The sequence below is a fragment of the Podarcis filfolensis genome (genome assembly GCF_964270895.1).
Source record: "Podarcis filfolensis genome assembly, chromosome: 11".
NCBI classification, from domain to species: domain Eukaryota; kingdom Metazoa; phylum Chordata; class Lepidosauria; order Squamata; family Lacertidae; genus Podarcis; species Podarcis filfolensis.
The window spans coordinates 27631359-27650022 of record NC_139613.1 but is presented as its reverse complement, the minus strand read 5'-3'; the positions used below and the strand labels follow the sequence as shown (position 1 = coordinate 27650022).

At 39.7% G+C, this 18664-nt stretch overlaps 1 protein-coding gene across 2 annotated transcripts in view; it reads right to left on the bottom strand.

Moving 5' to 3' along the window:
• Window positions 1-18664, bottom strand: part of AP3B1 (adaptor related protein complex 3 subunit beta 1) — a 127977-nt gene that overhangs the window by 104619 nt on the left and 4694 nt on the right. For both annotated transcript variants that reach the window (XM_083576036.1, XM_083576037.1), the window contains exons 2-3: window positions 5470-5545; window positions 1372-1446 (exon numbers count right to left, since the gene is read on the bottom strand). In XM_083576036.1, coding sequence (XP_083432162.1) covers window positions 1372-1446; window positions 5470-5545 — 151 coding nt within the window. The remainder of the gene's footprint in view (window positions 1-1371; window positions 1447-5469; window positions 5546-18664) is intronic.

Below are 18664 nucleotides of genomic sequence, written 5' to 3'. Positions count from 1 at the left end.
TCCAAGCTCTAGTTTCATAAGTACTACAAATTAGTCAGTTTGATCTTGCTTAGGCTTTAAAAAAGTATGCTTTAGTTAAGTTCTAAACAAAGTCTGTGTATGTTTAACTAAGCACAGAAAAAATTGTTCTGAGTTACAAACTGACCATAAGGGTTTATATTGGAAACTCTGAAAACCCCTTAACTACAGCTGTGCTATAATTATTATCACTATATGAAGAAATATTTTTCTGCCCATTCTGCCAAAAAGCAAGAATCACAGAAGGTTAGGAGCCACTAAATTATTTGTTGTTCTACTATGAAGAAGCAGCAATCAACATTGACAACAAGAGGCCTTTGTAGTGAATGACTGCAGGTGTGCAGAGAAAGCCTACTTTCCTTGAAACCACTCTGAGACTAGAGGCAGGAGGACTTTGATTTCGTGCCTAGACCATTCCTTGATCATTTACCTTCATTCAATGTTACAGCACTCCTCCCTTTAAAACTAATAATAACAGTGCCATATTAGAGCTGAGGAACACAGGCAGATCTGTTTAATTAGTTTATCAATACAAGTATATCAAACTTCATGAGTTATTGACTAAACCTTTGATTATTTCTGTTCTACACCACCAATTGCTTTCTAGGTCACTTTTCTGCATCTTTTGACATGACACATATAACAAGACTAGGGCAGAATGCTCTTATGAAAATGAATTTTACTAGAACAACAAAACGTTTTTCACTACTTTTGAGGGCAAAAATTCCTTCCCACCCATGTCACATGCCCTCTCTATGATTGCAGTTTTAGAAGAGAACGAGTGAACAAGCATGACCCATGCCCTGGTTCTATGTTGGCAGAGTACATAGCATCATTGGCAAGTATCCAAAAGGTCACTTGGCAAGCCTCAAATTACAACCAGCTCCCCTCCCAGCAGTCAAAATGCCATTCAGAATGCACTGAAACAGTGCAGTATTTTTGCCCACAAAAAGGTTGTTTTATTTCTATTGCTACAGCACTGTAAAGAAATGAAACATGCAGAAACATGAGGCCTGCTATAAAATATAAGTATTCTAACATTATGCAGTCTTTTGCTAGTTATTGTAGAAAAGCACCAGAGGTTAATTTTATTTTATTCAAAGTTCTTCGATCCAATGATACATGTCCAGTATCTGTCCAGCACATTGTTCACTTAACAAGTATTTCACCACTTTACTATGTACCAAACAAATTCTGAATACAGTACACGATTTCCTCTATTTTAGCATACAGTTAAATCTACAAGTATTTTTAACAGTGAACTCTGGTAAAAAAACACCTTCATGGGTAGAATTGAAAACATTTACATTATAAAAGAATAAAATTACAAGGGTATAAGCTTTGTTATCATACCTCAATATTTTTACTCGCTACATTCTTCACTACGGAAGGAAACAATTCAGATGCATTCTTCCCTCTGGCAATCATCTTGGAACACAAAATAAAACATTTATTATAGAATCATAGAATTGGAAGGCACCCAAGGGTTATCTAGTCTACCCCCTGCAATGCATAAATAATTATATTATAACAATTATATTTCTGCAATGCCGAAAAATTATAGCACACTATTTTCAAATAAAGTCCATGATTATGCTATCATGGACTTAAATTAAGTTACTATATTTTACTTCTAAAATTCTTCAGAGCATCTTCATCTTTAAATGAAGTTAAATGTGTCCTTTAAAATATCACAAGTTGTCTACTAGATAGCCACGCAACTATTATTATTTTTTTACAATCTGAAAAGTGTATGAAAGATTTACAAAACACAAGCCGTTTTGGCTTTTATTGGGCAAGAAAGTAGCAAACACAAAAGGAAGGCAAATCAGAACACTCTTGGCATTTCTATTCAACTTTATTAGTCATCCTCTGCCTCTCTGCCAGGATATCCTGTGAATTTTTGCTCTGATACATACCTAGCTAAATTAAGATAGAAACTGACAGGACAATCCTAAGAATGCTTACTCAGAAAATCCACTGATTTCAGAATTACTTCTAGGTAAACGTTTACCGGATTGCAGCCTAACTTTACCACTTTCAGAATTAATGCTTTCCCCACTAACAGGTCTCAGATAATTTGACTGAGCAGTTTAATACTACAACATATGAAAAAAGTTTCAGGCATATTTATAAACACACACAATTTGTTGTGATGGTATATTTGGAATATCACTAGCTTTAATATATATCATGGAAATTCACATGTATCTTGCATTATTTAACTGACCAACCATAATAGCTGCAGTGTACCATGTAAATATGTATTTAGGATCTTTTTAAAGTGTATTTTGTCTCATTAAGTCATAATGATCAGTGTAAATCCTCCTTTGTTCATGGCTCATTAACCCAAGAGAACATAATGGGTCTTTCAAAGACCAAGATATTATTTCAGTTTAGCAGCTTTAAATAGCCTGAATGTTAAAAGCTTTGGTATTGCATATTATATAGAACGAGAGGTTAAGAGTTTGCGATCAGGAAAGTTTCTTTGCTAACCTGTTGCAGTTCACAACACAGTAAAATGCTGGCAATCATAACCAGTGCTTTACAAATTACCCTTTACAACAGCAATGCAACTGCTCAGCCTCGCTGTAATAGTGTGAATGTAGAATCTATGCTGGAGTCTGAAGCTTTAGCTCCGTCATACTATAAATCTGGGTACTATTCTCTCACTATAACATTAAGCAATCTCTCCATTGGCTTATTTACAACATAAACTCACAGTTCATTATCTACTTTCAGGGTATGACAGGGTGGACTGATTTAAATCAATGAGATTTCAACCAGATAAACACCCTTAAAAGGGAAAGATTGGTTTAAATCAAGTTTTCTATTTTGAAACTTGTGGTATTCCCAAAAGAAGAATAGAGTAGTTAATCAGCTCTCTGTACCACTTAAAGCAATCACAATCCAGAACCAGATTACTATGACCAGGAGGTCCCATGCACCTGTAAACTGGCAGAAGAAACAAAGTGCCTAGTAGCCAAGCAGATTTACATGTCCCAATTACAGAACCAAAATGCTGTTAGTATTGTGGACTTTAAAATGTACTCCATTCCAAGGATATATGTTGTATTTAATCTTAGTAAATACAAATGGAAGTTCCTCACTGGTGAGGGTGGTACATACTCATGTCATTTATTTCTGGGGCTGGTAGTTCCAAATCATGCCTTACCGTGCTCAAGTCTGTCAGAGGCAACTTTGGTTTGTGAGGAATTGGGTGTACTAGTGGGCTGCATCATACTTTGATCAGGTAGAATACTACCTACACATTTTTCCGTCTTGGTAAGCCAATTGGCAAGAGCCTTCTTTGTATCATTTTTGAGAGAGAGAGAGAGAGAGAGAGAGAGAGAAGAATCCACAGGATCTGCAGACCCAATTTTAAATTCCTCCTCTTTGCCACAGGCTCATTGGGTACATTACTCTGCTGCACTGTCAATCAAAGGGTTAGTCAGCTAGCCATGACCCACAGCAGAAATAAAACTACAGTCCAGTAGCAATTTAAAGGCTAGCAAATGTCTTACTGGATAAGCATTCATGGATTAGCAAGAATGATGGACTTGAGCCCCCAAAAGGTTATGCCTTAATAAATGTGTTAGTCTTGAAGGGGCTAGTACAGTTCTTTTTGCTGCTTTACTCAAATTGCACTGTGGTCTACTTCGTAAGTTTTTTGAGAGAACAAAATAATATAAAACCCTTTGACAAACTAAAAATGCTATTGCAAAAAGGAGATTGGTGCCAGGGATGTTTCAGTTAAGAACTCCGTGTGTAACAGCTCATATGCAGTATGGGAGCATGGATTGCACCCTGCCAGCACTACCCACACAGGCAATCCTGTCACAGCAAATAGCCGCATATTGGATTTGTGGACAACCTGCATGAAACTTTCATTGTTTGTAGCCCTGAATATCTTGGTTACATACAAGAGACTTTACTCTTTAAGTTTTTTTCATGATTTCAAATCTCTCTCCCCCCCCCCCCCCCGTTCAAAATTAGGGATAGGCAGGCAGGGCAGTCCTTTTATTATTGTTGTTGTTTATCAGCATTATGTTTAGATCTGTCTTTCCTCCAAAGATCTCAAGGTGGTATTCATGGATCTCCTTTTCTCATTGTTATCCCCGCAACAGCCTTGAGGGTAGGTTAGCCTGACTGGCCCAAGGTCACACAGTGCATTTCATGACTGAGTTTTACCTTTGTCTCCCAGATGCTAGTCCACTTAATATCCCATCATTTTGTTCCACATTCTTAAAAAATGGTGTAGAAGTGAATAAGCAAAGAGGGAAACAATCTTTTCCCAGAGGTCTGGAAGTTTATGGGGGCCCTTGTTAACAGTCGAGTGGTACTTCTGAGTAATGTACAGTTATTGTGACATGAACCCACACTATGACGGGTGAACCCCTGCAATGATTAGTACTTAACTAAACTGAAAAGTGTTTTACCTTGGTTCAGAAGGGATTCCTAGTCATAGTTGTGTATTTTTCTGCCTCCACATCAGTGTTAGAATTCTATCAGTTATATTTTATCTTTACAATCTGAATGAATTTCAAGAACCAAAATGCTTTTTCTGTGCAGCCTCAGCAGGCGCGGTCACCATAAAAAAAGAAGAGGTAGGAATAGGCCAATATATATGTGGATTGTCTCTGGATCAAATAACTTTTCTTCTTTAATTTCTCAAAGTTCTTAACCTAACTCAAGGTTGTCATCTGAACTAGCCAGGTGTTTAACTGATCACAGTCAGTCCATCACATAAAAAAAGAGACTTTAGAGCTGTCTTACCCAAAAACGGCAACTAGATATTCCGTTTTGGTGACTGTAAACTTGGTTTAAGGAGCCATTTGGCACCTAGCATATATGAGTTTCAAACACTGTTCCATGTGTTCTGATTCTCTCCCTATCCTCTTCTTCTGTAGAGAAACAGTTAGCACTTGATCCCATGGACTTCTGAGAGGAGTTTGATACAGCAGGAGGGGTGGTGGAAGAGGTGGTGCTAACATTTTGTTGGACATCACCTTTGATATACTCAAGTAGCTTTTAGATTCCAGATTGTGAACTAGATCCATGCTAGCCTGTCCTCAGTAACCAGAAAAGTGGGGGAGGGGAGAGATTTCAAATAACCACTGAAATGGAAACATTCAAACTTATTATGTCCATATCCAATGTGCTGAAGCTACAAGCTTCTAGCTCTCAAAATAATATAGTCTGTTGTGTGTATATATGCTATTACTAAGGTGCACAAAACACATGTTCATTGTTTTCCTGAATAAATTAATGCTAATAAGGACAAAAAATACATAGTAAAGCCAATAGCTTATTTTTTTTAAAAAAAAAACTAGTTTCAGACTAACTCTGAGAAACTTAAATTTGTGTGTGCGTGCACGTGTGTATTCAATGCATGAAGAAATACAACTTTCAGAGCTGCCAATATTATATGCACACTAAAATCTAACATACCCCAACAATCCTTTTCATAGCATCCAGCTTAGCAGAATCTTTGCTGCTTTCCAACATTTGCTTCAAATCTTCATTTCTATAAAAGGAAGAGAAATAATGAGTTGTCATTTGTATCACAACCTACTAATGAGGATACAAAAAAGTGTTCCAACATGCCCCAGAACTTCAAATTTTGCAACAATGCTGCTAATTGTTTTTTAAAGAGGGAGGATGCTGGAAATTAAAATGTTGCATAAATATATCCATCAGGGTGGGGAAGGGACTGAGAAGGCATAAATAAAAATAACGTGTTCTGAAGGCTGAGGATAATCAATTTAAGTAGCAGTATGGGAGGAACATTTTGTTTGGGGTGTCCAGCTATTGGAATCATTTCATAGAAAAGCTCATACTAATAATCAAACACTTTATGAATTGTAATTGCTACTGATTTTACCAAATGTGGCAATGAAAGTTTGGCTTTAAAATACACACAAGAGTATACTGGTGGTGGAGACCTAACTCCAAGTTAGCATGTTTCAAGACACGGACTGGCTTAATTTTTACAATGTTTCCAAAGAAAATGTGAAAGAAAGAACAATGAATTGTCTCAATGTGGCAACTGTGGGTAATTTTTTTCTTCTTCATCTAGGTACAAACTGGGATAGCTGAAGTTCATAAGAAATAGTATGTGGGAAGCCTTCTCTCTTTTTAGTAACATAAAATAAGTTGAAAATACTCTTTAATGCGAGTCTATGTAACACAATCATTGTTGCACTCACACATTAACAGAAAAAAAGAGACACTACTGAGGAGGGAAGAAGGTGACAGGGAGAGGTTTTTTAAACTGCCAATCCCTTCTTCACTGAGGAAACAAGGCCATGTCCCTCTATCGGCATATAGTGGTACATTTATTTAGGCCAGGATCCAAAGACTTAGTTTAGGCTGAAATTTTATACACTTACTGTCCTGAGTAGATGTGTACATAATTCTTCTCTTAGAGACCAAAGACTTGCATGAGTTTGTTTAAAAACAAAACTTCCATCATCCCCTAATTTCCTTAACATTCTGTGAAGTGTCTCACTTTTAAATGAAATTTACCATGTGGGACTGCTATATGAAAAGCTCAAATATATTTCCTGCAACTTGTTCAAGGTGTCAGATCTTTTAGGATTCTGGCTACTCTGTTTAGAAAGTATTCCAGGTACTATCCCAAATCAGTTAGCCCACTATAAGATTGGATGAACAAATGCTACACACTTAGGAGGCCAGTTTGCTATTATATTTATGTTTGAGCTGATTTCGCCTCTGCGTATCATCATCAATGAGATAAGAAGTACGAAAAATGCAGGAATTATCACTTCATTAAAAATTGTGGCATTTTCTATGTTATCCTTAAAAAGCATTAAAAAAATTTCTGTAAGAGATTTAGAACAACAGAATATGAATTGCTACTTCAAACAAATTCTTGCCTAAAAATAAAGGAATTAATTTAGCTTGTACTAAACAGCACTTCAGTGCTGATCTAAGCCTCTTGGTGACGTGCTCAGTTAAATAAGAAGGAGTTATTTTTAGTGCACAATAACAGTACATTGTTATGGCTCAGATAGTTAAAATATAACATTCACAGTATAATATTGATTATTAGTCATTCTGCACTGTACGAAAAGTAGATCACAAAAGACAGGTGAGCAACAGCAAGTTTACCAATACTTACAAAACAAGGTTTTCCTCACATGGCTCAAAAGTACTAGTGATCCCACTCTCTTCTAAACTAGGATCTGGTTTTAAGGTAACTTCTAGAGATGCTGCTTTTTCAAGAATAAATCTAATATTGCAACTAGAACTACTCATTTTAGCCAACGAAGAGTCTTGCTCCACTTCTAACTCAGAAAAAAGAATTAAGTGCACTGGTAACCAGACCTACTTATCAGGATCAAGATTGCAGTGTGGTTTGAAAAAACCTATGAGGTAACAGGATACCCACTCCCTTCACTTGAAGAAAATGCCTACTGTATAAAAGGTCATTTCCTTTTACAGAAATACATCTTACCAGCCAACTTCAACAAACAATCTTATTATATTGCCTGCTTACTTTAACTTAACAAGAATTATGGAACATACCAGGAATTTTATATAGCTGTAAAAATGAAATCACATGCAACAGATCCCTCATGTCTATACTGAATTCTAAAAATCAATGCAAAATTATATCATTTTGGCCTTGTTTCTGAAGCCTCTTTATAAATATTACTTTTCTGACAAAGGGCCAAACTAAATGAAAATTAGATTTCAGGTTCTCTTCATAGTTGAAGACCTAATTTACACTGGATTGGAAGCCATTTGAATTCTAAAAAGTTGCCATATGCAAGGTGTTGGAGATGAAATTGCTGTAGGAGAGACTAGATAGGTATGGATAAGTAGAAGTTTGGAGTCCAGTGCAACGTAAAAGTAGGATGAAGAAAAGTAGGATCAGAAACCAAAGAGGTAAAGTATTCCAAGGGATCTGCAGGGCAAAGTAGCCATGAACACTGAAAACAACTTGATTACTTGTTGTCTCTTTGTATCTTCCACACACATAAGCCAAACAGTATCTAGCTTTATTAATGATACTCTCCATAAAATAATTAATTAATTTAGAACGTAAACATTGGAGAATGTAGCCAAACATGTATGCAGTAGAGCAGTGGTTCTGAACTGGAGGTCTATTCAACCCAAGCTGTCCAAAGCACTATTCACAAAACAAAAAACTACCAAAGAGATATCAAAATTTTCAAAAAGGGTTCTGCAGTACTTAGCTAATTGGGAACCACTGCAGTAGAGGACATTCTCATTAGAAGTGTCCCAGTTTTGGAATTCCCTCCATTCTCAAATAAGGTTGGCACTGACCATTACACGTTTTCAGTGTCAATTGAAAAACCCACCTATTCATCTCACCGGCATGCAGACAACACTCAGCTCACTCACTTTTTTCTATCAAAATGGACAAAATTCTGAACATCCTAAATGAAGGATTCATGCAGCAATGAAATGGATGAGCTTGAATAAACAGACTCAACCCAGACATGGCAGTGGCTGGTGAGTGCACTCAAGTGAATGGTAGTCAAGCAGCTCTGGGAGGAACTGCACTTTAAATATGGGTTGTAAATTATTTTATGCTACTTCTTTGCAAAGAAGGGATTCTCCCCCCCCCCCTTATTGTTTGTTTTAATTATTACTGAAAGCCATCCAAGGGATGTTTGTTGATGTGTGGTTATATAAATATAATAAATAATAAGAGCAGTGAAAGCTTTGAGACCACTGGTCCATTTAGCTCAGTAATGTCAACACTGTCTGGCAGCTGCTCTCTAGGGTTTCAAGCAGGAATCCTTCCAAGTCCTACCTGGAGATTAAACCTGGGCCCTTTTGCATGCAAAACATCTGCTCTAGAGGAGTAGAAACCTAGAGAAATCTGTGGCCTACCTCCCTGCTCCCTTCCCAGTATTAACCATAGCACTAGTTCACAGCTAAACTAACTATAGTCAGTAACACAGCTTTCACTTGGATGAGTGAAACCAACCACCTGTCTCCTTGATCCTTGCCCATCCTGGCTAATAAAAGTGAGCCGGGAAGGGCTGGGCAATGGGCTCTGTGGGGTGCTGAATGCTTCCCTCTGTGAGGGAGCCTTCCCAGACCCACTGAAAGAGGCAGTCATTAAACCGCTTCTTAAAAAAAATCTTTAGGCCTGGCCAATATGGCCAACTATCGCCCAGTTTCAAATCTTCCATTCTTGGGCAAGGTGATTGAGCAGGTGGTTGCTGAACAACTCCAAGCATGTCTGAGGGAATGTGGACCATTCGGAACCCTTCCAATCGGGATTCAGGCCTCATCATGGCACTGAAACTGCCTTGGTCACATTGGTCGATGATCTCCAGTGGGCTAGGGACAAAGGTGAAAGCTGTTTCCTAGTTCTGCTGGATCTCTCAGCGGCCTTTGATACAATTGACCATAACATCCTTCTAGACCATGGGTAGGCAAACTAAGGTCCGAGGGACAGATGTGGCCCAACTGCCTTCTAAATCTGCCCACAGACGGTCCGGGAATCAGCGTGTTTTTACATGAGTAGAATGTGTCCTTTTATTTAAAACAAATCTCTGGGTTATTCGTGGGGCATAGGAATTCGTTCATTTTTTTCCCAAAATATAGTCTGGCCCCCCACAAGGTCTGAGGGACAGTGGACTGGCCCCCTGCTGAAAAAGTTTGCTGACCTCTGTTCTAGACCATCTAGAGCAGCCTTTCTCAACCTGTGGGTCCCCAGATGTTGTTGAACTACAACTCCCATCACCCCTAGCTAGCAAGGCCAGAGCTCAGGGATGATGGGACTTGTAGTCCAACAATATCCCCCACTTGGACTACTGCAATGCATTCTACGTGGGACTACCTTTGAAGGTGACCCAGAAACTCCAACTAATCCAGAATGTGGCAGCTAGACTGGTGACTGGGAGCGGCCGCCGAGACCATATAACACCCATCTTGAAAGACCTACACTGGCTCCCAGTACGTTTCCGAGCACAATTCAAAGTGTTGGTGCTGACTTTTAAAGCCCTAACGGCCTCGGCCCTGTCTACCTGAAGGAGCGTCTCCACCCCCATCGTTCAGCCCGGACACTGAGATCTAGCTCTGAGGGCCTTATTGTGGTTCCCGCACTATGAGAAGTGAAGCTACAGCGAACCAGGCAGAGGGCCTTCTTGGTAGTGGCGCCCTGTGGAACGCCCTCCCATCAGATGTCAAAGAAATAAACAACTATATGGCGTTTAGAAGACATCTGAAGGCAGCCCTGTTTAAGGACGTTTTTAATGTCTGATGTTTTAATATATATTTTAATCTTTTGTTGGAAGCTGCCCAGAGTGGCTAGGGAAACCCAGCCAGACAGGCGGAGTATAAATTATTTATGTATTCATTTATGTATTCATTTATTCATTTATATTATTATTACTATTATTAATTATTATTATTATTATTATTATTATTATTATTATTAGCCTTGCTAGAAAAACTTGGCTACAGTAGAATAATGGTTAGGATTGGGGCATATTCAAGCCTAAACTCTGGTTATTATATTGGCAGTTTTATTACTGCCAAAGGCTCCATGCCTTTCTGGTCTTTCTCTTTAAACCCAGACATCCCCTTTGTCAAACTAAGCTACTAAAAATGGAAGCAACTGACCACAAGTCAGCACAGAAACAATTAATTTCAATGAACATTTGTACGTTCAACTATTTTCTAAATGTTAGGCATGTCAAAAGAATGTCACAACCAGCACAGGGACTCTTCACTAACAGACCTGGAGAATCACAGTGTTATTTACATCTTTTATACTTACTGCACTAAAAATATTTCCCCACAAACCAAATAAGGTCTGACATTTTATTTATGCAATAAAAATAGCATTCTGCCAAAGTATTGATAGCTTGCAGCAATGCTACACAGATTAAACAAAGCATGATTCTAAACTTCTAAAATATAATTAATGCCATCCCTCACCCTTGGGATATGCCCCAGTGTGTACATTTTCAAAACATATTCACAATGTGTATAAAATATTTCAAGCTTCAAAGCACACTTTCTGCCATCACTTTATACCACAGCTGTTTGAGTGACATCTTGTGGCATGATTCCGACATTACCATATTCAGCACTAACAAATTCATTTTATTTATATATTTTATTGGCTTTCTATCTCACCTTTCTAAAATATACAGATGGCAACCTATAAATGTTAGAACAGTAAAACAGAGCCCTAAGAACAAAACCAGCAGCAGTAACCATTGTAAGCTGCTGCTCATCCTTAAACATTCTAAACATCCTTCAGAAATACAAATTTAGAGAGACATGCCTTTTTAGGGAGGCCCTTCAGAATTCTTGGTGCCACAGCAGATGAGGCCCCATCTATGAGACCCACTTGCCACCTGTGGTGCACTAGAGATACCTGGAGAAAGGCCTCTAAAGTGCAACAGAGCTCCTGGAGAAGGAGAGTAACTATTTAAGACTATTTAAGACTTTAAAAATAAAAAAAACATTGCTTCAAACTGGACCTGGAAGCAAATTTTAGCAAGAGAAACAGATAAAAGTTTTTAGTGAGATTCATTTTTAGTGAGATTTTTAGTGAAATTTAGTGAGATGTGCCATGTAGGCAACCATATTCTGAATCAACCGAATTTTCCAAATTGGCACCAAGGGCAGCCCATTATATAATACATATTATAGTAATTTAACCCGGAAGTGACTAGAGGTCTGGCTGTCCCAGGAAAAGATACAGCTAGTATATAAGACACAAGTGGAAAAAGGCATTCTTGGCCACTAGCACCACCTGGGCATCAATCTCAGGAACTGCTGCAGCCTTATCCAATATAGGATGCCCACACTCCAAGATTACCAGAACCAGTACTTCCACTTTGTCTGGATTTAGCTTTTTAAAAGATGCTTTATTTGGACAACTACCTCTTCATAGATCACTGCCTTGTCGTGGCGAAGGGGCTTGAATAACTCAGAGAAGCTATGAGCTATGCCGTGCAGGGTCACCCAAGATGGACAGGTCAGAGTGGAGAGTTTTGACCAAACGTGATCCACCTGGACCAGGAACCGGCAAGCCACTCAAGTATCCCTGCCAAGAAAACTCCATGGACAAAGTCAACAGGCATATAAAAGTTATGACACTGGAAGATGAACCTCTCAGGTTGGAAGTCGTCCAACATGCTACTGAGGAAGAGTGGAGGACAAGTACATGAGATTCAGAGCTGATGAAGCGGCTGGGCCAAAGCCGAAAGGTCGCTCAGTTGCGGATATGCCTGGAAGCGAAAGGAAAGTCCAATGCTATAAAGAAAAATATTGCATAGGAACTTGGAGTGTAAGAACCATGAACCTTGGTAAGCTGGATGTGGTCAAAAATGAGATGGCAAGAATAAATATTGACATCCTGGGCATCAGTGAACTAAAATGGACGGGAATGGGCGTATTCAGTTCGGATTACCATCATATCTACTACTGTGGGCAAGAATCCCGTAAAAAAATTGGAGTGGCTCTCATAGTCAACAAATAAGTGGTGAAAGCAGTATTGGGATGCAATCTCAAAAATGATAGAATGATCTCAATACGAGTCCAAGGCAGACCTTTTAACATCACAGTAATCCAAGTTTATGCACCAACTACCGGTGCTGAATAAACTGAAACTGACCAGTTCTATGAAGACTTACAACACCTTCTAGAAATGACACCAAAGAAGGATGTTCTTCTCATTATAGGGGATTGGAATGCTAAAGCTGAGACTCCAATACTTTGGCCACATCATGAGAAGAGAAGACTCCGTGGAAAAGACCCTGATGTTGGGAAAGATTGAGGGCACAAGGAGAAGGGGACAACAGAGGACAAGATGGTTGGACGGTGTTCTCAAAGCTACGAACATGAGTTTGACCAAACTGTAGGAGGCAGTGGAAGACAGGAGTGCCTGGCGTGCTCTGGTCCATGGGGTCACAAAGAGTCGGACTAAACAACAACCACCTCTTGGTAAAAATAAAAGATTTCTTTAGATGCAATGTTTGAGAAAGAATGAAAAGCCAGTCAAAAAATGCTGTCATAGAATGAGGAATCCTCTGAAATAGCATATTGGTGTGAGGCAATGCAAGGGAAATAAGGGGGCGAGATTCCTATTCCCACCCTGATGTTTGCTGAATCAAAGTCATTTCTATTCATGGAATGGCATGTCTGAATCTATCCCATTTTACTTAACTGCAGAATCAGGATTAACCTCAGTGGGGAGGGAACATAGCAAACAAAAAGTAGAGAAGACATACGAAGATAAAACAGTATTTTGTTGATTAAGATAGAAAAACTAAAAGTAGTAACTTGCAAACCAGGTCCATCAATTCAAGTTATACTTTTTTTATATGGATTCGCTTCTTGTACAGGGGGGGTGGGGAGGACCAACATACTATAACTTACAATTACAGGTGAGAGATTAGTATCCCAGATATTCTTCATCACTAAGAGGAAAAGTTATTATAATCTATGATAAACTATTATTGGCAATCACTCAACCAATTAACAGGTTGACAGCTAATCATAGGTATCCAACAACACTTGCATATAACAGCATGTAAAATATTTTTGTGTTATGTTTACTCTGGAAATCTGTGCTTGAAGAGGAAAACACAGTTCCAAAACATGCAAATATTTTTTACACAAATAGTTGGTTAAAGAAACAGAAATCATTGTTTCTAGAGAATAATAAAGGTGCTAGAACTCAAAGCAGATCTGTTTAACTACCAGATTTAGGCCTGCACAATGGAACATCATCCTATCCTTCTTTCCCCCACCCCCAAAATCTTCTCTGCAGGCTCCACCCTTCCCACTCCTTCTAGTGTTTTAAGAAGGGGGTCAGCTTCTTCCAACAGCCCCTTTTCAAAGGGTTTTATGAGAGCCCACCTCTTTCCCATCTAAGCCCTCATAGGCTCAAACAGAAGGGGGGTATCTTAAAGGAAAGAGGGTTGTCTTAAAGTTTTCACAAGTCTCTCCATGGTCCTCTTTTAAATCTTCAATATCAGGAGTTTAAAATAGGAGGGGACATCATGTGACATGTGATTGACGGGAGGCAGTCCCACAATGCCGGCACAGCCAAAAAGGTTTACTCCTCCTCCTCTAAAAAAACACTTAAGTACTACAGTATCCAAGACTTGTTGGATAAGTAATTGTTACTGCCCTTCAACAGCTCTTCTGCCTTTCCCATCCAGAAGAGAAGCTTCCATCTCTTGCTGGTTAGTTGCTTGTCCCCTCTCCCCTCAACAGCAAATGAGTGCTGCTAATACAAGGGTACATGGGGGGGGAGGAGTCCAGGAGGCCACTTGAAACCCACCAATATGTTTTGAGGCCCCATCTTTTGATTGGCGGGCCAGCAGTGACGTAGAATGGGAGGCTTAGCTTAGCGGTAGTGCCCCTTTGAGAGAACACACAGCACAGGCCCAGCGGAGACATGGTGTGCAGCCAGCTGATGGGTGGGTGGGACTTGGCAACACCTCTCTTCCCAGAGCTCCTTGGGGTGGGCGGGCTGCCCCTGGCCATGGAGGCTCTGTTGCTGGCTACCATGTTAGACAAATGAGTAAGGGGTGGCTGCTGAGCAGGGGGCGGCTGCCTGCCAGGAATTGCAGGGGTTCAGGTTAGTTGACTCTCAGGGACCCCCTTCTAATTCTACAGGTCCCTCTCTTCAGTTAACCACTGACCTAAAGGACCGTGATGTTTCTGTATCGTAAGCAACATCACTTGCAGGTTTGCGCCACAGATTTTTCTAAGATAAACAGGTGGTATAAGCCTATGCACATTGGACTCCATGAGTGACATCCAGTGATACCCACCCACTTGTGCCACGGACGTCAGCTTGCAATTGGTCTTCTGGTTTATATTCTGCCCCTCTAGCACCCTGTGCTTCCCTAAAATATGCTCTGGAGGGTCCCCATATCCCCTGAAGTAGATTTTGTGTGTGGAAGAAGAAAGGAAGGGAAAACCTCACTGAATGAGCAGGTGACTAACATGATGTTGGAATGTCAGTGCATACACATTGACCTATGCACTGCTGGGGTTGGTCCTTAGAGTCCCTTCCAACTCTACAGTTCTGTGATTCTATTATCTAATCCAGGTTTCCTCAAACTTGACCCTCCAGATGTTTTTGGCCCAGAACTCCCATGATCCCTAGCTAGCAGGACCAGTGGTCAGGGATGATGGGAATTGTAGTCTCAAAACATCTGAAGGGTCAACTTTGAGGAAGCCTGATCTAATCCATGGACATGGAGGCACAATGTGGACAATCCTAGTTCCTCAATACATTAGGATTGCCCAGTTAGAACCTCATCTGAGACACACCTTAATACTACCCACACATCAGATCACAGGCATTTTCTATCATTTTATTCTATTTGCTAATATTGTGCCACAGTTTGAGACTCAGATTGGACCACGCAGATTTATTAGCTCAAAATTCATTAAGGGCTTACTTTATAGGATATTCCATCCAAGCCATTCATCCTTTCTGGCTTGTGTGCCTAATGAAACTGGCATACTACTATAGTAGGAGGCACAGTGCCATACTAACAGATGGCCCTGATGGTAAACATGCCAATGAACCAGTATATGCATCACATATAAATATCAGGGCTAGACTACTCTAAAATAAATCCAATCATTTATTTCTATACATTTCCATTACTTTTAAGTAAGATACATATGCCCAGTGTGCACTAAAGGATTCTATATATAAATCCTGTATAACAACAGAAGTAAGTTATTCAGTCTCTTTCAGCATTAAACTCAGGAATCAGTATTGTACTGAAACACCATCTTCAATCCATTCTCAGCAAAGGAGCCATTTGCAAAACTCAAAGGCAGTTTGCTACCCTGCTGCATTTGCTAGTACACATGTACTCTGAAAAGGGAAAAGGCTCCAATAAATTACAATCACATTTTGTTTGGCAGGAATCTAGTCTAAAGATGCAAATTCATGAAGTTGAACACTATTCTTCTAAATTTTGCCATCTGTTGAAATGTTCACATATTCTACCTACCACTATGCACTTTCCATATAATATGCCTCCAAATTTTGACATTTGGTTAAATATTTCATTTTTACTGTTGCTGTTAAGGTGCAGTTTCCAATGGTAAGGAAAAGAAAGGCTTTTATAAAATTCACACATTTAAATATGACAGAACACGTTTAATTTGGAATCAGAACAGTAACTGCTTGCAAGAATAAACACTCTTGTATGAGAAACATTCCAAAATATCTGTAAAATCAGAAAATCAGTTCCACCTTAAATCAGCTGAACATTAAAATATTTTATACGTCTCTTCCTAAAGATATTCCAATCAAATAAACTTTACGTGAAGGATCAGTATGAGCTATTGACATCTGGATCTTTTATAAAGCTTGTGGTTCTTGGTTTAAATGGCCAGATTACATCTTGATTAAGGGAACTTCTATCAATACTATTCAGACATTAAAACGAATTTTCAATTCTACCAAGAGATCTGAACCATTGCTTTCTCATCATATCACTCTACCCTCAGGTGAACAAGCCTTGCTATTCATTTCTGTGTTCCTGACATGGTTGGTCTAGTTCTAGCAATCAAAGTATTTGTTAGAAGTACTGCATACTGAATAGTTTGATGACGTTCTTCAACTCTGGTTCAAGTTCTAGAAACACTCTTACTTTTCAATGCAATCCAATTCAATCATTCCACACTTATCTTCAAGGATATAGGGCAGCAATTGTCTACCCTGTGGACATATTTATAATTTTGAGTGTATACCATGGCATCACCTTCTCTGGATGCTTCTCCTGTCCCCCCAGACAGAAAGTGCACACGCTACTTTGCTTTTCCCAAAGGGTATGGGTAAAAGTCAGATTCAGCACAATTAAAACAGTTCCTTTTGACACAGAGTTCCCCCAAAACAGCATCACTGATAGACAGCACAGAAAACAACCACCCTACAGATTTGGTGCTTGGATGGAATCTTGGATCCAATGATTTTTGCACAGGATGGCAACTAAACCACAACAAATTACCCAACATATATATATGAACACAGAGGTGACCAATAATTTGATGACATTTTTAGAGGATCCCATGTAAAAATTATGAGTATCCATAACGTGGAACTGTATTTCTGCACCATGGTCTGTGAATTCACTTGATCTGTGGATTTTATGTTTCAGTCATTGAAGCATAAACAGATATGAACCATGATTTGATGATGTCTGGGGAGGTAACCCATGAAAAAGCATGCAATTTAATGATAATTCATTTAACTGGATCTCAGTTTGCATGTATACGTGCACATGTGCCCCTTCTGTCACTCCATTCTCTCTGTCTCTGTCAACTCCTAAGGCACCCCACTTTCTCCCCTGAGTAGGGCTGGGCAATATCTGGTTTTCACCATTGTGATATATCACAAGCTAAACATTGAGATATACCAATATATCACAATGTCTGAAATAAGGATGGAGCTATTGGCTGGCTTCATGGATATTGCCGCATCGTGATTTTTGCTGGCACCTGCTCTTGTGATTCGCTGCCCCCTGCAGGAGCTGAGCCAGCAGTTATTGGGGCTGCAGGAATTGAGAGAAGCATGGGCTGGCTTCAGTTTTCCAACATTGTGATTTCTGCATATTGTGTGCGCACGCACATATTATGATACGCTTGAATTTGTTTTATTCTGGATTGATTTATTTGATGTTTTAATGTGTTGTAAACTGCTTTGAGAGATTTTCTTTAAAATATAAATTGGTATAGAAATGAAATGGATTGCAATTTTAAAAGTCACTGGGCTGGGCTGGGGAATGGCACAGAGGCATTCTGTTGTGGCAAACATAACCTAGATTTAAGGTGCCATTTGGCAATTAGCTTATATATCTGAGTTTCTAACACTGGAAGCTAGGACGGGTAGAGGTTACCCAGTCAGTTAGTCCTAACTGCCTTAGGCCATGGGTAGGCAAACTAAGGCCCGGGGGCTGAATCCAGCCCAATCGCCTTCTGAATCTGGCCCGTGGGTGGTCCGGGAATCAGTGTGTTTCACATTGAGTAGAATGTGTCCTTTTATTTAAAATGCATCTCTGGGTTATTTGTGGAGCCTGCCTGGTGTTTTTACATGAGTAGAATGTGTGCTTTTATTTAAAATGCATCTCTGGGTTATTTGTGGGCATAGGAATTCGTTCATTGCCCCCCCCAAAAAATAGTCTGGCCCCCCACAAGGTCTGAGGGATGGTGGACTGGCCCCCTGCTGAAAACGTTTTCTGACCCCTGCCTTAGGCCCTCCCCCTCAACAGCCAGGTGTAGAGTTGTAGCCAATCTAAGCTGGGTGATGGACCTCACCCTACAACAGCAGATCCTTCCTGTTGAGTAAGAACTCATGAGTTTGCCATGAGTTCTGCAAACAAGGCTCTCCTTGGTCAGAAGGGAGCTACTACCCCTGGAGCGATTAGGACCATGGGAGTAAAGGCATATAGAAGCCCCACCCCCAGCCAGCCACGTCAGGGTATCCATGCCCATTGCTTCTTGGGTCCTGAACCAGGAGAAGAAGAACTCTACCTTTCCATTTTCTGGACTAGCAACAATGTCTAGCACTATTTGCTAGAACATCTATGGGTGAAGGATCCACTCTGTCTGCAGGTGGCTGACCCAGTCTGCTCAAGTGTTG